Genomic DNA, 23,996 nt, shown 5'->3' on the forward strand with positions numbered 1-23,996 from the left:
ATACCCCACATAGTGTAATAATTAAACATTCTAGTTAATGATGCATTGCCATACTAAACATAACATTTGCTCTAAAACTCTAATAAAATATAGTACATTGAATAGAAAGAGTAAATGAAAACAACTGAATGTTTAATGTTTAAAACATGTTTAGGGTTTCACAATAAGAAGTTAAGTAGAGTAATTTGAAATCTTGGGATAATTTTTTTTTTACTATGCTGCAAGTCAATTTCTTAATTGGTAAAAGAGAAGGGGTTACATTAATCTCTAAAGAAAGTTTCTACTCCTGTTTCTGATGACAAAGCATGTGATCACACAAACTATCAGATACTTTAATAGTATAGCACATTTTATATAGAATATAGTGTTCATTTTAATAAAAATAGACTTTCTGACAGAGCAATTTCTTTTTAGGTATAACTGTGTCTTATATTTGGGTTAACAAGTTGGTAATTAATTTTTATAATTTAAACATTTTCATTTCCATTTGAAGTTTATTTTTTTCATAAATATACTATAAATGTATTTGATTTTTTCTAAAATAAAATACATTTTGTAATCATTATATCATGGCATTATTTTGTTTTCTCCTTTAGATGACTGTATTTTGAGATCTAGTATAAATTCTTACCTCTATGAGATATGGCTCCATTTGATCCAGGGTTTTCCCAAGATGCTTATCAGGATCTAAGCCTGCCAAGAAAGGTTAAATTTTTTAAAGCTAACTATCAGATAGGAACTTTAAAGACACATTCCCTTTCCCTTGGCCCCTCCTTGCCTAGGAAAGCAGTGTGTATATATTTTAATTGCTTTGCTCATAAAGTAAAATGTACTTTGCTAGTATTTACTTTTCTATTCCCCTTGGGTAACTGGTTTTATTGCTTCTGAAAAGTAAGTTTCCATTTATTTCAATTGCACTGTGTCAACTACCAGATGCATTGTTTCAATTCCTTTACTCATTTTGAGGATAGAAAAATGTCTGGAATTTTAGGATAGAAAAAAAGAGTATCATTTCAAATACCTAAACTTTTAATTCTTTGTATTTTAATGGTTACGGTTTATTTTACTGATGGACAACAGCATTAATTTTCTGATTTATCCCTATTTTATTTAAACTTCAAACTTCTTACTTAGACAATAAGAGTAGAAAATAGCAGTAGACTGTTATGCTTAAGTATTAATTCACTTAATAGTAGCATATGGGCACAAATAATTGCATTATTAAATTAAATGAGATTTCATTTCAATGACTCCTTTGCAACAATGTATTTTTCAAGTAAATATACAGACAACTCTGAAAAATCATCACTGTGCCAACAGCATGTGCATAACCTTTAATAAAGATATTAAACTGACATAACAGTAGCGTTTACATAGGTGATGGAGTGCGGGAGACAAGTGTGAGCTACATGAATGCTTTCTATACACCAAGACTAATCAGCCAGGAAAAAAATCACATGTCACAAGTCGGCCATGAAATAAATGAATTCATTTTGGATATTTACATTCATATTTACATATATTGGCCTAGCTTCATTTACAAAAGTTAATGTAATGAAAGGCAATACTATAGTGCAAAGACAGTTTTGTCAACAAATGGTGTGAAATAACTGGATATCCACAGGCAAAAAAAAAAAAATGGATCTAGACACAGACTTTACACTCTTCACAAAATTAACTTAAAATAGATTGTAGACATAAAGGTAAAATGCAAAATTATAACATTCCTATAACAGGAAAAAAATCTAGATGGCCTTGGTTATGGGGTATTTTAATACACCCCACCAGAAGCATTATCCATTAAGGAAACAATTAATAAGCTGACTTCATTAAAATTAAAAACCTCTGCTCTGTGAAAGACAATGTAAGGAGAATAAGAAGAAAAGCCATAGACTGAGAGAAAAGAACATCTGATAAAGGACTAGTATCTAATATACACAAAGAACTCTTAAAACTCAACAATAAGCAAACAACAATCCAATTTAAAAACGGGCAAAAAGACCTTAACAGACACCTCACTAAAGATATATCGATGGTAAATAAGCATATGAAAAGATCCTCCACATCATATGTCACCAGAGAAATGCAAATAAAACAAGAAGATACCACTACACACCTATTATAGAGGCCAAAATCTGGAAAACTTACAACACCAAAGGCTGGCAAGGATGTAAAGCAATACTATTGCTGATTGGAATGCAAAACGGTACAGTCACTTTGTAATGGGAATACATGTAAGACAGTTGGGCAGTTTCTTACAAAACTGAACATATTCTTACTAGATGATCCAACTATGGTGTTCCTTGGTGTTTACCCAAAGGTATCAAAACTTTTGTCTTCACAAAAACCTGCCCATGGATGTTTATAGCAGCTTTATTCACAATCGTGAAAATCTGGAGCAACCAAAATGTCTTTTAGTAGGTGAATGACTAAGTAAATTGTGTACATCCAGACAATGAAATATTACTCAGTGCTAAAAAAAAAAAAAAAAAAAAAAAAAAAAAGCAGCTATCAAGCCATGAAAATACATGGAGGAAATGTAAATGTGTATTACTAAGTGAAAAAAGCCAATCTGAAAAAGCTACATACTGTATAATTCCAACTATATGACATTCCGGAAAAGAAAAAACTATGAAGACAGTAGAAAGGTCAGTGATTGCCAGGGGTTTTGGGCAGGGGGCAGTCAAGGTTAAACAGGCAGAGCACAGAGGATTTGTAGGGTAGAAAAATACTCTGTATGATACTGTAATGATGAATACGTTATTATACATTTGTCAAAACCCATAGAACGTACATCCCAGCAGTGAACCTTAATGTAAACTATGAACTTTGGGTGATTATGATGTGTCATTGTAAGTTCAACAATTTTAACAAATGTACCACTCTAGCAGGGGAGGTTGATAACGGGGGAGCTCATGCGGTATGGGGTCAGGGTATGTGGAAAATCTCTGTACATTTCTCTTAATTTGCTGTGAACCCACAACTGCTTTAACAAAATAAAATTTAAAAATTTGGTAAAGTTTCCTTGTGGTCTAGAACATGATCAGATTTTATAAATGCTCCATCTGTGCTTGAATGAAAGTGTGTTTTCTATCTGTTGAAAGCAAGATTCTGTACCCAAACACGTAAAATCATGACCATACTTGTTAATTTTGCTCTTCAAATCTTTTATGGCCTTAAAAATTTTTGATATCCATGAACCATCAGTTTCTAATAATAAGGTAAAAAAAAAAACTCCCATTATGATTTTGGTTTTAATAATCTCTTCTTATAATTCTGTCATTTTTCCTTAATATATTTGAGAGCTATGTTGTTATATGTGCACAAACTCATAATTTCTAAAACTTTTTGAAAGAATTACTCTGCTTATTAAGTAGTGACTTTTTCATCTCCATCAGATTTTTATCTTGTAATCTATATGTCTTCTATGAACACTGTGACACCAGCTTTCTTTTGTTAATCTTCCATATATATTTTTTCCATTATTTGTTCTCAAATTTTTTGTATTGTTGTAGATGCCCACATATAATTGGGTTTCTTTTGTTTCACCCAACCTTATAAATATGACCCTAAAGAACCGAGTTTAATAATTTTATGTTATATGGCTGGACCTGCTTCTAGCATCTTAGTATAAATTTTCTGTTACATTAAGCTTTATATCTTTTTCTTTTTTTTCTGCCTCATACTGAGTTGAAAATTATTTTAATGTTTTACTCTGCTAGTTAGAATGCTATAGAGTGAATTTCTACTTTTCAGATAATCATCTGTGAATTTTTGCATACATTCAAAACCATAGTTTTAAAGTCTTAATGTATTAACTATCTTCAGCATCCTTTAGACCAGAACTTAGTATGTTTTAACTAGACACTACACAGGCTTCACCATTTCAGTTATTATTGTGTTGAATTTTTTTCCATTATTTTTAGCAAGAAAAATTAAGGTTATCAACATAGTTTACAATGTTTATGCTCACTATTGTTTGTCATTCATTTCTCCTTGAATCAATCTATTTCTAACTGAAGTTTGTTCTTTATTCTTTCACTGAAGATCTGTGAGTGGTATATTCTCCTAGTTTTTACAGGTCTCATAATGTCTCTATGTTTCTGTCACAATAGTTTAGTTGCAATATGTTACTTTTGGCATTTGCGGTTCCTAATGAAAATTATGATGTCAGTCTGATAGTGGCTCCCATATAAGGAATCTTTATTTTCTATATGCTAGATTGTACAATTTTCAACATACCTATGACACAATTTTCAACATACCTACTACAGTTTGCAATCTTAATTCAAGGTGTCCAGGCATATGTTTATTTTAATTAGTACTGGACAGCACCTAATGTGTACTTTCAATTCAAAAACTCATGTCTTTCTTCAAATCTAGGGTATTTTCAGTTATATCTGCTTTTCTGCCTTCTATTTTTTCCTTGAAACACATATTATACAAATACTGCAATTTCCCAATCTAGCTTCCATATTTTTTAATTGCATTTTCTATTTTTTTCCTCTCTCTGTGGCTTTTTCTATTTTTTTGCTCTCTCTATGCCTTCTTGGTGAATTACTTTTTCTCTTTTTTTCCACTGCACTCATTCTCTCTTTGACGTGACTAGCATTTATTCCACCCACTGAGGTTTTTTTTTCATGACTATGTTTATGTTTCATTTCTAAAATTTCTTTTTTTTTTTTTGAGACGGAGTCTCGCTCTGTCGCCCAGGCTGGAGTGCAGTGGCCGGATCTCAGCTCACTGCAAGCTCTGCCTCTGGGGTTTACGCCATTCTCCTGCCTCAGCCTCCGGAGTAGCTGGGACCACAGGCGCCCGCCACCTCGCCCAGCTAGTTTTTTGTATTTTTTAGTAGAGACGGGGTTTCACCGTGTTAGCCAGGCTGGTCTCGATCTCCTGACCTCGTGATCCGCCCGTCTCGGCCTCCCAAAGTGCTCGGATTACAGGCTTGAGCCACCGCGCCCGGCCCATTTCTAAAATTTCTAATTGGTTTTCACATCACTCTGTTACTGCTTCATTCTGGGCGATTTATTTTTCTAATAACTATTTTTTTAAACAAATGGATTTTATATTTTTCTTGATCTCTCTGAGGTTCTCCCTCATGTAGGGCACTTCCCATTTCTGTTTCCCCACAGGACATGACCGCCCAACTGCTTCGGCCTGCTTCCTGGATCCCTACATTACAGCGCACAACTTCAGTCCTGGTCACTACTTTTTGTCTTTTCATTTCTAGCTAACAGAGATGTTTACAATGTTTTCCAGCACAATTATGTTTTTCACATTTTTCCTTCTTATTTTTATCTATGACTGCCATGGGTTTGGGAAATTTGTTAAAATCCAAAGCATGAATATACAAGGTCAGCATGGCTGGAAGTCACTTTTTAGCTTTCCCTCCAACTCTGTGTGTGTGTGGGGGGTGTGTGTGTGTGTGTGTGTGTGTGTGTGTGTGTGTGTGTAATAACACATACATATATCACAGTCAGCATTAGGGCATCATTTAAAAAGTCTCCCATGATTGAATCTGAGAATTTGTGTTTTGCATTCTATGCATGAGCCTGGAAGTAAATATATGCAAATATATGCCTGTAAGGCATAAAAGGGAATTTAAGAGCATACAGTTTTACACAGGTAGGCACCATAAGATCTCATTTTTCTTGCAGTCTTTTAATTCATCGTACAGTATCAAGCTCCAGTTCAGAATTGTTAAAGTATAGAAACAGCAGTTATATCTCATTTCAGAGATGGCTGTATTCCACAGTGGATAAAGTCATTTGGCTTGCCTTTAAATATGAGTCAGTAAATAATGTAAAACACCCTGAACACACTTTCCACATGAACCTGTGGTCTTCACACAGTTACAGCTTGGTAAAAATTAGTTGGTCATTTAAACACTTTTCTGTATTCATGAAAATATGTTCAATACATTAGCTTGGGCTAAGTACTACAAATTCCAGGAAGCTAAAATCATTGAAATAAATAACATTTAAAACATTAGAGAAAAATTTTCAAATATTTTCCTGAGACATATTAGAGATAATTTCACTACAAAAGGAGACTATTGTACAACTAGAAACTATCTAAAATATTTAAGAGCCAAATTTCTTTTCTCTCAGAGCTAATAATAAAATAAGCTTCATGCGTATCTACAGGTTTGGTAATAGGGTCTGGGTAAAGTTTAGTGAGGGTGTATATGCTGCTATGATTCATGGGCCTGAGGTTTTAGACCACGGGTATCCAATCCTTTGGCTCCCCTGGGCCACAGTGGAAGAAGAATTGTCTTGGTCCACATATGAAATATACTCACACTAATGATAGCTGATTAGCTGGAAAAATAAAAATAAAAAAAATCTCATAGTGTTAGAGAATTTACAAATTTGCGTTGGGCTGCACTCAAAGCCATCCTGGGCCATGGGTTGAATAAGCTTGTTTTAGACATTTTACACAGGGCAGAAGCATTTCACATACATGAAAGATGGTTTCAAAGGACATCTAAAACCAAGGAATTAGCAGGATGTAAGAAACAAACAATTTTAAAACATATTTTTCAGAGGTTATGCCAGGTGATTTAGGTAGGCTTTTTTGGCAAGAACAATGATTTAGGTGTTCCTATATCATGATGTGATACTATTTAAACAGACTATAATTCTTTTCCATAAAATGTCTAGGTTTTAGTAATGAAACTACTTGTTTAAATTGAATATAATAGCCTGCATACTCTTCTGAATGGATTTTTATACTTGAATTCAACACAGCTTATAATATTTACTTCTATCAGGCTAACATGTTCCACTGTACTTGATTTTAATAACTACAAAGGTCTTTTTCTCCTGATGCCTTGCTGGTTACTTTATCTGAATATCTGAATACTTTACCTGAGCACAGTCTGCCTTTGCTTCAATTTTTCTGTTCATTAGAAAGTGACAAGTCATTGGGGACCTCATGATCACTGTCCATATGCCATGTACTGCAGATTGTTTACAGAACATATTTTCTTGGATAAAATCCAGAGATTCCTAGCAATTCCAGTTACTGTCCTTGCAAAAGCAATGGCCTGAAGCCACCCTGATCTTTGAGATCTTTTCTAAATCATCTGAAACTACTAAGCATCAGATGATATCAGGGATGTTAGGGATGTTGTAGGAAGATTATTCATCCTACCCCAGAATATATTTGGATACAGAAGTTTCCTCAAGAAATTCTTTAATGCTTAGCACACCAATGATTCCATAAATATCAAACTATTAATACATGAAAACAAAAACTCATAGTAATTGTTTTTATAAGTATAATTAAAGATGAATACTTAATTTTCTTACACTTCCCCATATTCCACAAGTTTCCTAATCTATCAACATCTAAGCATTGTATGCACAGTGTTTATAATATTTACTTTCATTTCCCTAAATATGAGATGATTATTAAAATAATTTTAAAACAAAGATCTGAAAAAACAGATCTCTTTAGTGTGAAAAATTGTTAGCTTATCTATAATTATGAAGCTCTAAGATTTTAGTTTTACATTTTATGTATTTTGGTTTTGGTATTTTCTAATTAGATGATATACACAAAGATTTCTGAATGATCCTTCTTAATTGAGAAAGGAAGGTCAGGGTCATATTAGCATTAATAAAATATATTTCTCAATAGACTTATTTTTAAATTTTTGTTTTAAATGGCTCAGAGAGAAACATTTTTAAAAAGTCAATGTCTGAGTTAAATTTTAACACAAAAGATAGACATCACAGCATCTCTACTTTACCAACAAGAAGAACCCACTTATGTTTCTAAGCACAACTAAAGAATGATGCTAATATACCAATATATTTGCACTCAAATAATTCTATCCTATAAAATCATTTTAAAGTATATTAATATATAACAGTATCTCAGTAAATTTAAAATCCATCTTACACATCCATTCCATTTTCAATTTCTAATTAGTAGCCACTCAACTGGTAAATGCAGCTCGTCCAAAAGGCACAATTTTCTTTTTCTTTAAATAAACCCTAGTATCTAGATCCTACACAATTTTAGTATACTTTAAAAATCTCTCTGTTAATCTTTGTAACATCATCATTCTTATTTTATTTTACATAAAACTGCATTACATTAAAACCTTTGAAGGAGCTATTAAAAGCCTCTGAAAAAGCCACAACAGTTCATTGGCTTTTTCAATGCAATTCAACTTTATCTAAAAGCTTCAATTTACCTCAGTCCTTGCAAAAGATTTTTTTTTTTTAATTTATTCAATTTAGGTGTCTCTTTTCTAGTAAAGCTTGGGTTGTGAACAGACACAAATTGTGCTTCATCAAAATCCTAGCAGTCAGTACAATTTACTTCTTGAGCCAGTTAATTATGGAATGTGAGTCTTTATGTATATATCTCCCTATAAAAACCTTTATAATCACTGAGACAATTACATTAGTTAATGTTAACATAAATATCAATATCAAGAAATATCAATATTAATGCAGATTATGATCCATAGGATCCAGGACGATGTTAAAGTACATTTTAACTCTTAATACATGAATATGTTACTTTGAGTTACCAACAATATTTTTGCCAAAGTACAGAAAAAATTTACTGTAAACCCTGACACCTAGCCATTTCATCATGTCATACAGACATTCCTTGATGGAAGCTGGGTGGATGAATAAACCCACAACAAGACCTAGGCACTGACAACTCCATGCAGAATTAAGAAATTAATTAGGAGGAAGAACCATAATTTGCAGAGCTGACATCTATTTTACTTTACTTGCATGTATCAATGGGAAGCAATTACAATTCAATTAAAATATTCAATTTTATTACTTTACTTACTGACCTTGAAGTTAATGCCTGTTTTATTTAATTGCATCATCTATGAATAAATGTTAACCCTACAATGTTATGCCCCATTATTTTCAATGCATTTTTCAACTTCTCAGCTGAATTGTATCAATTTATTATCTACTGTCATGAAAGCAAGTGGAGGTTTATCTTTTCAGTACAGCCCAATATATGAAGAGAGAGACATCACAAAATGGTTGACAATGCTATTTTTAAGAGTCAAGTAAAGTGAATTGTCTTCTCATCTCAACCTTTGTAGCCTAGAGTTTTACTGTAAAATCAGTAGGTGATATTAGAAAAGGTATAATCATTCTGAGAAGCAATTTCTAGTCTGTCTATAATTCTTGATAAATCCACTGAATACAAGAACTGAATACCTCACGTATCTTTAAAACTAAAACACACACACACACACACACACACACACACTCCTGAAATCTCTTCCTATCTCTACCAGGCTTACTGGCTAACTGAACAAGTAGATACCATTTTAAAAACTCGAACTGTTTTGTGGGTAAATATAATTTTTATTTGTTCCCAGACTCCTGCTGAACACACCATTATTCTATAATTATTTTTAGAAATAAAATGACAGAATTTTTATTTAAAAGAACAGATAAGAAGACTGGTCATATAATCTCTAAAAAAATGAGCTTACATATATGAAAGTGACTATCTCAGGAAGGACCTTATTTCAATTTTTCAGATTTTCTATTTCTACAGTTAGACTTAAATGCTTACAGCTCTTAGAGGTTGTGTTACGAGTTGTCTCAACATGTGACTTCTTTGCTATGAATGTAAATGTTTTAAATTCTCCAGTCAAACATACAGAGAGGCAGAATGGATGAAAAAGTGAGCACCAACTATATGTTGCCTACAAGAGACTCAGTTTTCACCTTAAAACACCCTCATAGACTAAAGGAATGGAAAAAAAGATCTTCCATGCAAATAGAAACAAAAAGAGCAAAGATAGCTATACTAATCTTAGACCGAAAAGGTTTTAGGTCGAAAACTGTAAAAAAGACAATAAAGGTCATCATATAGTGATTAAAGAGCCAATTCATCAAGAGGATGTAACAATGGCAAACATATATGCACCCAAATTGGAGCACATAAATATATAAAGTAAACAAGTCTGAAGAGGCATAGACTACAACACAATAATAGCAGGAGATTCAGTACTCCACTATCAACATTGGATAAAACTTCCAGACAGAAAATCAATAAGGAAACATTGGGCTTGAACTACTTTAGGCCAAAGGAACCTAATAGATATTTACAGAACATTCCTTTCCAAAAGCATAGAAATTCTTCTCAAGTGCACATGAAACATTCTCCAGGATAGATCATATGTTTGGCCACAAAAAAGTCTTAACACATTTAAGGTTAAAATCATGTCAAGTATCTTTTTCAACCACAATGCTATGAAACTAGAAATCAATAAAAGAAAGAATCACGGAAAATTAAGAAGTGCGTGAAAATTAAACAATATGTTCCTGAAGGAGCATATGGCCCTATCTTCCTGGGTCAAAGAATAAATTAAAGGAGAAATTAAAAAACATCTTGAGACAAAAAACAAAGTGGAAACACAATATCCCAAAATTTATGGGATGCAGCAAAAGCAGTTCTAGGAGGAAAGTTTGTAGCAATAAATGCCTACATCCAAAAGGAAGAAGGATCTCAAATAAACAACCTAACATTATAGCTCAAAGGATTAGAAAAAGAAGACAAGCCCAAAGATAGCAGAACAAAGAACATAACAAAGATTAGGGTATAAATAAATGAAAATCGAGCCTGGAAAAACAATGCAAAAACCAATAAAACAGAATTTTATTTTATTATATTTTAATTATTTTATTTTATTATTAGACAGAGTCTTGCTCTGTTGCCCAGGCTGGAGTGCAGTGGCACGATCTCAGCCCACTGCAACCTCCGCCTCCTGGGATCAAGTGATTCTCCTGCCTCAGCATCCTGAGTAGCCGCGACTACAGGCATGTGTCACCATGCCTGGCTAATTTTTGTATTTTTTTAGTAGAGACAGGGTTTTACCATATTGGCCAGGCTGGTCTCAAACTCCCAACCTTGTGATCTTCCAGCATCGGCCTCCCAAAGTGCTGGGATTACAGGCGTGAGCCACTGTACCTGGCCTAAAACTGAGTTGTCTTGAAAAGCTAAACAAAACTGACAAACCCTTAGCCAGACTAAGAAAAACAGGGACAGGACTCAAATAAAATCAGAAATAGAAGGGGAGACATTATAACAGGTAACATGGAAATACAAAGGATCATAAGACACTACTCTAAACAACTACATACCAACAAATTGGGCAATCTAGACAAAATGGATACATTCATAGAAACCTATAACCTACCAAGACTGAATCACAAAGAAGTTGGAAATCTGAACAGACCAATAATAACTATGGAGATTGAATCAGTCATTAAAAGTCTCCCATCAAACAAATGCCCAGGACCAGATAGCTTCATGGCTGAATTCCACCAAAAATTTAAAGAGCTAATAGCAATCTTTCTTAAACTCTTTCAAGAAAACTAATATTGAAGAAGAGGGAATACTTCTAAACTAATTTTATAAGGCCAGAAAATCTATGAACTGATAATTTTACCTCTGTGTAACATAAAGTAGACTTAGATATTTTATAGACTCACTTTTAGAATCAATGGCATACATGAAATAAATGACCAATAAATAATATTAAGTATAGTTATGCAGTTAATGATAATCAATAACTGCTGGTGATAGCTCAAATACCCCTTTTTGTACATTAAAAATTACTATAAAGCATTTGGGGTGTACAGAACAAATAATAAGTGAAAGATGTGTGGAACACAGAGAATTTTTTTTTTAAAGAAGGGATTTGAAATATTTATTCTTGAAACATTTTCCTAATCGTTCTTATCAGTTTTCAAGATGATGAGTACTGGAAACTGAAAGAAGCTTGAGTAGAGAGTGTCTGAAGGTGGAAGAGTTGAAGCTAAAAATGTAGACAAAAGCCAGGTCCTATATGGCCTTCTGTTTCATTTTAAGGAGTTTATGCTTGAAACTAAGGTCATAATGAACACCGAGAAATTCAAACAAAACAATGATATGATCCAATTTGACTTTTGAAAGATCATTCCAGCTTCAGTCAAGTTCCTTGGTAGAAAATAAGACTGGAGGTAAGAAGGCAAATAAACAAGGTGCTGCAACAGACCAGATGAGAGAGGATGTAATAGACAAAGCATTAGTATAGAGGAGAACAGAACTGAGAGCAGCATATGGTAGGTAAGATATACAATACCAGTGAATTGGATGTGGGGAATACAGGAGACAGAAAAGGGAAGAATGAGTCTCAGGTTTTTGACTTTGAGTAAATTAAAAGATGGTGGCATCAGGTGTTATTCCTTCAAATATATATATAAATCAAATAGATGAAGGTTTGGGAAGGACAATAAAGGGTGAATTCAATATTAATTGTGTTAAAATTGACATGTATTTAAGTTTCCCACGAATCATCAGAGAAGAGTTATCTAACTAGATTTTGGTCTATAGAAACAGAAGCCATGAAGTGAAATCTCAAGCAGAATATTTGAGTGAGAAGAGAAGATACAGAAAAAAGCCTTGAGGAATACCAAATTCTAATGAACTTCACAGTAATAATGAAATGTCCAAAATGCAAATCTGGTCTAGTCATTTTCTTTCCCCTATCAGCTTTATTGAGATATAGTTGACAATTTAAAATTATATGTATTTAAGTTGTACAACTTGATGACTTTATATATGTAAACACTGTAAAATATTCACCACAATCAAGTGAATTAACATACCCATCTCCTCACACAGTTTTCATCTGTGTGTGTTTTGAGAACACTTAACACTTATATCCTCTTTGCAAATTTCAAGTATGCAGCACAATATTGTTAACTATAGACACACTGTTGTACATTAGATCTCCAGAACTTGTTTATCTTGCATTACTAACTCTGTACCCTTTAATCAACATCTTCCCAAATCCTTCTCCTCTCTATTCTCTGGTAACTACCATTCTATTCTTTATTTCTTTAAGTTTGACATTTTTAGATCACATATATAAGTAATACGATGCAGTATTTGTCTTTTTGTATCTGGCTTATTTTACATAGTATAAGGTCCTCCAGGTTCATCCACGTTGTTGCAAATGGTTAGATTTTCTTTTTAAAGGTTGACTAATACTCCATTGTATAAATACACCACATTTTCTTTAGCCATTCATCTACTGACATACATTTAGGCTGTTTTCGTATCTTAGTAATTGTGAATAATGCTAAAATAAACATGGGAGTGCAGATATCTCTTGGAGATATTGATTTAATTTCCTTTGGATATATACTCAGAAGTGTGATTGCCGGATCATACAGTAGTTACATTTTTAAAATTTTGAGGAATCTCCATACTGTTTTCCATAATGGCTGTACCAATTTACATTCCCACCAACAGTATACAAGGGTTCCCTTTTCTCCCACACTTATCTTTCACTTTTCTGATACTCATTCTAACAGGTGTGACGTGATACCTCATTGTGGTTTTGACTGGCATTTCCCTGATGATTAGTGAAATTCAGTACTTTTTCTTATATCCGTTTGTCATTTGTATGTCTCATTTGGAGAAATGTCCATTGAAATCCTTTGCTCTTTTTTAAACAAAATTATTTGTCTTTTTAATTCCTTAACAGATACAGGATTTGCAAATATTGTTTTGCACTCCCCAGGTTGCCTTTTCACTCTGCTCTTTCCTTTGCTGTGCAGAAGCTTTTTAGTTTGATGCAATTCTATATATCTATGTTTGCTTTTCTTGCCTATTTTTTGGTGTCACCTAAAAAAAAATCATTGTCCAGTAAAACGACAAGATTTTTTCCTTTGTTTTCTTCATGTAGTTTTACATTTTTGGGTCTTGCATTGAAGCTTTAAATCCATTTTGAGTTGATTATGGTGTGAGATAAGGGTTTTAAATCTATTTTGAGTTGTATACGGTGTGAGATAAGGGTCCACTTCTTTCACATGTAGATGTGGATAGTTTTCCTGGAACCATTTATTGAAAAGACTATCCATTTGTATGTTTTGGCACCCCGTGGAAGATCAGTTAATCATAGATGTGTAAATTTCTTTCTAGGCTCTCTATTCTATTCCATTGGTCTCTATACTTGTTTTTATGCCAGTACCATTCTGTTTTCACTACTGTAGCTTTATAATATGTTTAGAAATCAGAAACTGTGATTCCTTTGTTCTTCTTCCTGAAGATTAATTTGGCTATTTGTGGTTCCATATGAATTTTGTAATTTTTTTCCTCTTTCTATAAAGAATTCCATTGAGAATTTGATAAGGATTATGTTGAATCTGTAGATCACTTGGGATAATATGAACTTAATTCTTTCAATCCAAGAACATGGCTGTATTTCCATTAATCTTTGACTTTTAAAATTTTCTTTGGCAATATTTACAATTTTCAGTGTGCAAGACTTTCACTTCTTGGTTAAGATTATTCCTAATTATTTTATTCTTCTTGTTGCTATTGTGAATGTGATTTTCTTGATTTCCTTTTCAGATAGTTTGTTATTTACATATAGAAATGCTACTGATTTTTGTATGTTGATTTTATATCCTGCAACTTTACTGAATTTATGTATTAGTTCTAATAGAATTTTTTTTTTTTTGCCAAGTCTTTAGGATTTTCAATATGTATGATATTATCTGTAAGTAGAAATAATTTTGCTTTCTTCTTTCTAATGTGAACGTCTTTTATTTCTTTTTCTTTCTTAATTTCTCTAGTTAGGATTTCTACTACAATGTGTAATATAAGTGGCAAGAGTTGGCATCCTTGCCTTGTACTGTAATTTGATAATTTTCTATTTCAAAATCCTTCAATAATACTTCTGGGCAAGACGGTTATATAAGCACTGGCATCTAATTCTTTCCTTTTCTTCTCTTCCCCATTGAAAACACCACTGAAAAGATGACTGAAAAAAGGAGAATATATCAGGACTGAAAAACGGGGAAAGAATACTATTCATATATCTAGGACTTGAACTTAATTCTGCTTGAATGAAGATGGAATCAAATTAATAGAAAAAGTTGTCCTATAACTTCTCCAGTACAAGAATAACTTGATAGAAAAGAAAGTACAGGAAACTTTGGAGAACCCTGATTACAACCTCCTTCAGGCCTTGCGTTGGTGAGGTAGAATTCCTTAACTGGTTCTCATGTAAGATTAAACCGAATGTCACCTATGTACATTTCTGCAAATTTACTCAGATGCAGTTGAGATAGCAATCAATACAAGTAGTACTTTCTATAAGAAAATTCACTGGAGGACAAGCCCTGCAAATGTTATAACATACACTTGCTCCAAGAAATTTTGGGTTACTGAGTTCTACTTCTACACATACTCACCTGTGGTAATTACTGTGTGTTACATTAATAATTGTGTTGGGCTCGCAGCTAAGATAGTATGTCTCACTTTCCAATTATACCAAATAAGAAATGGTATTTGTATTAAGGCACAAATAGCCTCCTGGACAGTACAGTCATTAAATAATCTGACTACTACACAGAGAAACAGGAAAACACTTGCTGGCTTACCTTTTCAGAAGGAGTTTTTAATTAATTGTTACATAGCATCATGAAAGCTATTATAGTGTAAGCTGCCTGACAGAGCCATATGTTTTACTACAGAGAGTTAACTTTCATACTAGCATTCATTAAAATAGGATCTTCTCCTATTTATTTGTAAATATTACAATTAACATCTTTTTTATTTTTAAAGATTAGAAGAAATTGGAGGCATTGGTTGAGATATAGGTGGAAAGACAAGTTTTAGAACTACAATATAGCACATATTTCTTGGCAGGCAATATACATGCATAAAACATACCTATATACATATCTAATGTGTGTATATATCCATATATAGGATATATACGGAAGTGTGTGTATGTGTGTGTGTATGGGTGTGTGTGTGTGTGTGTGTGTACAAAGTAGCTTTGGGATGGATAGACTCAATCTATTCCAAAATTCAAGAAACATATCCAAACCAGCACCAAAAAGTTATATGCCTAAGTTATTTTTAGAACAGCCTGCCTTACCTAGTGAAGAAAATGATATGCTAGCGATAAAATAAGCAAAATCAGCATTTCCTTCCTCTGCTGTTATAATATGCTACTCCCCTTTATAAGCTGAGCAAATAGAGACTCTCTTCAGGTGGCTGTGTGACTGGTGGTATTTGTATTTGAAACTTAAGGAAAGATAGTATCACACATACAGTACTCGAAATTTGATATTTAACTTTTTTTTCTTAAATTGAAAATGGTAGATAATTTACAACACATTTTGGAAGTTTTGAAAGTTTCAACTTTTGATGTTTTAATACTTCAGTTATAAAATTCAAAAATTCTGTGCTAAAGTACTTTGCATAAAGGTAGAAATATATTCAAATCACAATTAACTCTACTTGAAAGCACACTGAGCAACCTTTTTTAAACAAAATAATTATTTGAACAAAGTTCAGGTGTAAAAATGTTATGTTAACTATAGAATATAAAAGAACAATACAAATTGCTTTTAACCTTTACTGCTCAGCATTCTTTTCTAAGAAGGTTATTGCAATGAATGATTTTAATTATGTCCATTATTAGCCAAATAAATGACAGAAGAACACGATGTGTAGAAGCATTAATTAATATACTTTATCTTGGTTATTTGGGCAGGTATGAAAGAGGAATACGATTAATGTAACATATAGAAGTGACCACAGGTGAGTATGTGTAGGAGAACTCAGAAATTGGGAAGACTGCACAATTAAAGCTCATGTTCTAATTAGTATGGGCATCTCTTAATGTTAACCCAAAAGGTGAGACTTCAAAAAGTATACATTAAAAATCTGAAGAAAAAATCTGGTTAGCAGCTCTCTGAGAGGTTTTAAAAAGTTTAAAAACCATCCAGGTTTCTAGGAAAACATATAAGGACACCGGCCATGAGAGATATATGTACTGTGACATTATCTGAAAGGTCAAAAGATAAATTTGTGGATAGTTTAAAAAAACAAACAAACCTGGAAACAATCCCATAGAGACATTTATGAACACATTGAAAATATCTAAAACATCTTATAACATGACATTTTTTCCCCCTGAAATAAATGCCAAAAATGTACTGTCAGGGGAAGAAAGAATCTAAAAAGACAAAAGGTAACACAAGGACTAAATAGCCACCGTGAGTGGTAGGACTAACGGTTGAGTTTCTCTCTGGTAATGAGGACAGCAAGTAAAGAGAACGTGAAGTCTAGAGGATGTAAGAAGCAGAGAAGTTTAGTTTAGTTTTATTTTGCATTGACCTCTGCTGTATAGGAGAGTGAGGAAACGACTATTCCAAGGGCACTTTCTCAGAAAAACAGTGGGGTAGTAGTAGAGAGCAATCTCCTAGGAGAAAATAATAGAGCAACTTGAGAAATTCCACAGCAATAAATCACCATGGCCAGATGGTATTCAACTGAGAGTTTCTGAAGGAAATAAAGTGTGAAATGGCTGAGCTACAGATGAGGATATGCAATGTATTTGGAAAACAAACAACTATTTCCAAATATTGCGATTTTGCTAATATGAAGCTTTTCTTTCAGAAAGAAAAATAATCGAATTAAGATTTATGGAATTACAGAACAGAGACTTTCTTGGTGATAATGGAGAAACTGATAGAGTCTAATTAAGAATAGCTTCCTTCAACATCAGGATAAGGTTAACCTGCTAAGGTCAAATCGCCTACTGAGTCTATAAAGAGAACACTGTTTCTCTCCATCCTATTAAACTTATCTGGAAATGTCAATAAAATACTAGATAGAAGTAAACCAGTAAATGTAATTTATTTGGGAATTACATGAAGCTTTTAACAAGGTCACATGAGGCTACTGGGGAAAATAAATAAGCACAGCCTTTGGAAGGAAAGGCCACAAGAGAAACTTCTGTCATTAATTGTAAAACTTGCTAAGTAATGAAAACAAAGTTTCAGGGACAATTTCTCTTTCTTTTCTTCCCTAAAATGGGGTTACCTCTTCCAGAAGTATAGATCACCTTCAAATTACAAAAAAGAAGAAACACACAAAAAAGGAATTTCATTACAGACAACAGGCAGCCTAAGAATATGGAAGGGAAGATGAGCTCCCAAACCAAGAAGGAAAACAGACAGGAAGCAATGGCATAACAAGCATGCAGCAAGATTTTTATGTATCAAATAGAATCTCAAAGCCACACATGAGTTTAAGTTTCTCATCACTGTGTCTGTGTAAGCATCAAATTTTAATGAAAACTAGTAAGTGACAAAGTAGTAAGACAGATTTTTTAATATATTCAAATGAGGGCTGTCTCCTTCGAAGTTGTTACCTTTGAATACTATACGCTTATCCACTAGGATATAGCTTATCCAATAGTTTGATGCTCTGGATCAAACTACTTCTAAAAATTTTTCTATAAAACTGTCTTCAGAGCCAGTTGCAATTATCTAATGGAGGCAAATCTTCATCCTTTAAGGGAAGAGCCAGAAGCCATCAAGGAAGAATGGAATTTCTCTCCAAAAAGCAAACTTAGTCTGCAGCTAAAACAGTTCTACACACTCCAATTATCTCTTCTGACAAAGAAGCAGTATTAAACAGGAAACAGCAAGGGACATGAAGTAGAATCTTGAAGAAATCTACCCATGGGCCTGGAGCAATATCCTGGGCCACTATTTGGGAGCTCCAAATGTTAGAAAGTTCCTATGCCACACACACTAAGACCTGTTTCATTGCATAACTTCCACTTGCTCTTTGAATTGTCCTCTGAAGCCAAAGAAAGTACCAGTGGACTTTCAAACATTGCGAATTGCTATAAAAATCCTCACTCTCCTTGGCCCAGTAACCTGCTGCCTTTACTTCAGGCTAAATATATAGCTCCTTTAAATAGTCCTCATATGGCACCACTGTTTGTCCTTTCATTGTTCTGGTCACTCTCTATTCACTGAATTACATTTGTTTCTGTGTCCCACTTTTATGCAATCTTTCCCTTTTACAAAAAGCAATTTCTGTTTATTGTACGAAATATAGAAAGACAAAAAAATGAAAATTTCAGTTTTTCATATTAAAAAGTTTCTGAAGATATGTTGCTAATACATTGCCATTTTAGTTGTCAGGGTTTTTTCTATGAATGCCTTTTGCACAGAATTGAGATCCAATTGTTTATAGAATACTGCCTTTTCCTTAAATTACTACAGCCACAACCTTCTTAAATGAAGGTGCCTATAACAAAACACAATGTTCCACATTAACTCCCTTAATAGAACCCCTTAGATCTCCTTAGTTGCTTTGGCAGCCACAATGTACCACTGACACATACTAAGCACACTGTCATAAAACCTAAGACTTTTCTCTTCAGTGCTATTGTTTAGTAATACCTCTCCCATCTGATTTTACGATGTTGGTTTTAGGGACTGAAATTCAGAAGTTTATATTTACCCCTATTTTGTTTTAGCTGGTCATTTTTAGTCCCTAATTCCAATCATTTAATATGAATCTGAATTCTGATTCTATTATTCAAAGTATTAGCTATTTCAATAACAACGGTGTCACCTGCAAATTTTATCAGCATGCCCTTCAAGTGCTCATTCAAACAGCTGTTTAAAAGAGTGAAAAGTGTTGAAAAAAGAAATAATGATATCATACATCAATAGGGTCCTTTTTCCATATTGATATTGACCTATTACCAACTTCATATTAGGTCCATTTGTTTAAGTAATTATGGGTTAATTATTAAGTCATTTGTTTTATCTTACCGCCCTTACACACACACATTTTTATAGATACACAGAATATGGTATCTTTCCTCAAGAGATGTGTCTCTGAAAAACTATATAAGTAAATTAAATCACATTTTAAATATCAAACAGAATTCAATAGTGAAAGGATATCTGTAATGAAAAAAATCTGTTCCTAATATGAATAATATTTTGCTAACACGGTTTAACTTCACTGTTACTTTGGTGTGTAATATTTATGAGTTAGAGTTGCAAAATCAAAACACTGATTGAACAGAAGCTGGATCCTAGGAGATTGTGGATACAAGACCGAAATCCAGTCTGTGGGGGGATAAAAAACAAGAAAAAAATTCATTTGTTAAGGTGGATCTGGATCTTGGAGTAAGTTAACCTTGCTAATTTATTTGTAAAGGCTAGATTTAAAAAGAAATAATCAAAAATGATATTGACCTGTTCAAATATATGTTAAGTGAACCTTAAAGTTTTCCAGTGAAAGCAAATTGAATGAAGGGGAAAAAGGACAGAAGCAGTTTGAAGTCATGTGAATGCTAATGAAGGAGGGACACAGAAATAATAATTGCACACCATCAGCAGCATTTTCCTCTCCTGCCTGGAGTTTATTATTTGTTAATACATTCACTGCTACTCGGTTTATAAAGCACCTATGGTTATTTACCTAAAAGATAAATAGGCAACTTGTACTTTAACTTTTTTTTTTGCCACTTGATACGTTAAACAACCTTCATACTGACAAAAAAAAAAAAAAAAAGCAATTATTGAAGCACAGCTGAATGGCCCCAGAGCACACAGGCTCCATTAAATTTGCTTACATCTAATGACTCCTGCCCAAGGCAGGTGAGAAATTTATTCTGATAAGATCTTTTCTTTATCTTGTAGCCAAAAAAATAAAATGAAATAAAATCAGTGATTTTCAATCTAATCACTATCTAAAACTATTTGTGGTATTTGTACTTTAAGACCCAATAAGGCTGGGCTTTGTGCAATAACCATTATAATCATGTTTTCAACTGCTTAATACAAACATTTCCTTCCAGAAAAATTAGTGTAAGTCATCATCAATGTCAACTGTAAATGCATTTCCTGTAACTTTCAAATTAAATGTTTTAAGGTCAGTTAAAAAAAATATTATTTAGAAATTGTGATACTGCTCCAGTTTCCTAAAATCCATAGCTATATCTGATCTGAAATAACTTTAACAAAGCAAATAAAAATGTGAGATTATAAGTACAGTATAGGAAGCCAAAAGCCCCAACATTTACCCAGTTTAGACAGTGATTTTTATGAGCTTGTCAAAAAATAAAAACAAAAACAAAACCTCCTAGTTCCAGTTCCATTGAAAACCATAGACTTTACTTTTCTTGCCTATATTCCATTTGTTGTGTGAAAAACTCTCAATAATTTTTAAAGGTGGAGAAAAGAAAGAGAGGTAAACGAATTTATATTGCAGCACAGTTATATAACACCCAAGATTCTTCTTTGCCAAACAGAAAAACAAAACAGCAAACGAAGGATATGAAAAAAGCTTAACCAATGAGTTCACTTGTTCACATATGTCAAAAGTCACTCATAATTACCCCATACCTATCTAGCAGTAATAATGTGTGTTAATATGTTAAACTGTTCAAGAAACTTTTGTACATATGGCCCCATTTTAGTAGTAAATGTTTAGGATAAGTGGTAAAACAATTGTTTTACTGATAAAAGGGAGGTTACGAAAATGGAGGCTCTGGGATGAAGTGAATTATCCAGGTTGCAAGGTTAAGGAGTGATTAAATCAGGAAAAAAATGTACAGATTTTGACTTTGAGTCCAGTACTCTTTCCTGAAAATTAAGTAAAGCCATAATGAAATAAAGAAGTGCTCCTTAAGCTAAGGCACATAAACAGCAGGGTGCCAGAGGCTAAAAAGGCCCAAATTAACTAGGTATACTTTCCTGGAACAACAATTTTGTTAAAAGAATTAGGGAAAAAAATCCATAAGAAAGGAATCCACAAGAAAGAAATATAATGAGGACAAGCATGTGGATGTTAGACATAAATTGAAAAGTGTAAGGAGGAACCACAGTTAATTATAAAAAGCAGAGAGTAGTCCTAAATCTTGGCTGCCCCTTAGAACCAATCACTTGGCAAACTTTTAACAAATATCAATCAATACTTACTATGACTCATCCCAGAATAACCAAATCCAACTACGTGGGATTGGGGGCTGCATATAATAAATATGTATTCAAAGGCTCCTCAGGAGATTCTAAGGTGCGGCCACGGTAGAGAACCACTGATGTAATGCTATAAAGGTGGATGAGGAAAATATGGGTAAGAGTCTTCCAGATAAACATAAAGCAGAGAGGTATATGAAAGTTAGAGGACTATAAAAGAAGAAAAAAATTATATGATGTTTGCAATGGGTAAAAATGTGAACTATTTCATGGAAGAGTACGTTACAGCTTTCCAATCCTGAGAGAGGCGCTAGTCTTCCTCTTTGGCAGTGTTTGCTGCAGTGGGGTTTTCTGTCATCATTCACTATCCTCCTGGATAAGTTTTTTAGATTCACATCTGTAATAGAGTTCTTAGCCATGCACAGTTCCTACCAGAAATTAACCCAATGAGCACAACCGGAAAAAGAAAAAAGAGCCTTATGACAGTTGGGATGGCAGAAATTGTTGTATCAAAAGTATTTTCTACATCCCAGGGAGGGCAGAACCAGGTATATTCATAGAAAACAGAATTATCAACAACAAAAAAATACACACACAAGACAAACAAGTTTTCAGGCAAATTACTTATAAAAGGAGAAAACTCAAATCATCCATCAATGTGTTAGCTTTCTTATGTTAACACAAAAGGAAGATAATTGGGGCTGAAGGGAAGAAATGAAAATATATACAATTCTTGAGAAAGGTACTGAAGACATATTCCACTTGAAAGAATTAAGAAGAAAATAAAGGGTTCAAGAATAGGGAAGACATATTGAGTACACATGGACACAAAGAGAGGAACAATAGAAACTGAGGCCTACTTGAGGCTGGAGGTTAGGAGGAGGGTGAGGGTCAAAAAACTGTCAGATACTGAGCTCACTATCTGGGCATAATTGACTAATGACTAAATCATTTAAACACCAAACCCAAGTGACATAAAATTTACCCATGTAACAAACCTGCACATGTACTCACTAAACCTAAAATAAAAGTCGAAAAAGAAAAAAAAAAAAGAATAGGGAAGTTGTGACCTAGTGGCAAATGCCAAAACCCAGTCACATATATAATTGTGTCAAAGCAGTTTTGCAAATTGGACTATTCAATACAAATGCCAGATTCATTGTTTAAAGAGAAACAATATATATAACTAATAATAATTAACTGTAAAGTCATAACAATATGGGTTCAAATTTGACAAGCCAGTAAAGGTAGAAAAATAGACTGAAAAAATTAAAGGATGATAGCAATTGACATACACACCAACAAGTATAGGCAAGGATACAAACTTGCTTTTGTTTGTTAGAATAAACACAAACTTAACCTTATGAAGATAGTTTTTCAAAGCAGGAGAAGTAGTGGCATTCTCTCAGCAGAAAGGCAAGACTGCAGGCCTTAAGATTCCCTTTAAGACATCTGGCTAATAATAAAACTGCAGGGTTATAGTAAAAATCCCGTTGAGTCCCTCTACACTGGGGTTGGCAAGTAGGTTCCATAAAAGGTAAATATTTTAGGTTTTGTGGGCAAAACTGGTCCTTTCACAATTACTAAATTCTTCCACTGTAGCATGAAAACAGCCATAGACAATAAGTAATACATGTTGTGTTCCTATAAAACTCTATTTCCATATATAGGCGGTGAATCAGATTTAACCCTAGTTTGATGACTTTTGCACTAGATCAGTAGTTCTCTTCCTTGGATTCATATTAAAATTGATTAATACTGAAGCTCTAAAAAATTACATGTACCTGGGTCCCATCCCCAGATATTCTGATTTAACGGGTCTGGAGTGCAGTTTGGTCACTGGGATGTTTAAAAGCTCAACAGGCGACAACGAGGTGCGGCCACGGTTGAAAACCATTGTTTTTAACATTGTTCTAAGAACTTGATTTGGGGCCGGGCGCGGTGGCTCAAGCCTGTAATCCCAGCACTTTGGGAGGCCGAGACGGGCGGATCACGAGGTCAGGAGATCGAGACCATCCTGGCTAACACGGTGAAACCCCGTCTCTATTAAAAAAATACAAAAAAAAAAAAACTAGCTGGGCGAGGTGGCGGCGCCTGTAGTCCCAGCTACTCGGGAGGCTGAGGCAGGAGAATGGCGTGAACCCGGGAGGCGGAGCTTGCAGTGAGCTGAGATCCGGCCAC

At 33.6% G+C, this 23,996-nt stretch overlaps 1 protein-coding gene across 2 annotated transcripts in view; it reads right to left on the reverse strand.

The window, feature by feature from the left end:
• The window catches only part of DPH6 (diphthamine biosynthesis 6), a 338,217-nt gene that overhangs the window by 200,086 nt on the left and 114,135 nt on the right, over positions 1-23,996 (reverse strand). For both annotated transcript variants that reach the window (XR_007727317.1, XM_050797576.1), the window contains exon 6: positions 632-693. Coding sequence is in view for 1 of the 2 variants with exons in the window: in XM_050797576.1 (XP_050653533.1) it covers positions 632-693 (62 nt within the window). In the remaining variant the exon portion in view is untranslated. The remainder of the gene's footprint in view (positions 1-631; positions 694-23,996) is intronic.

The sequence above is a fragment of the Macaca thibetana genome, chromosome 7 (assembly GCF_024542745.1).
Source record: "Macaca thibetana thibetana isolate TM-01 chromosome 7, ASM2454274v1, whole genome shotgun sequence".
Classification (NCBI taxonomy): Eukaryota; Metazoa; Chordata; class Mammalia; order Primates; family Cercopithecidae; genus Macaca; species Macaca thibetana.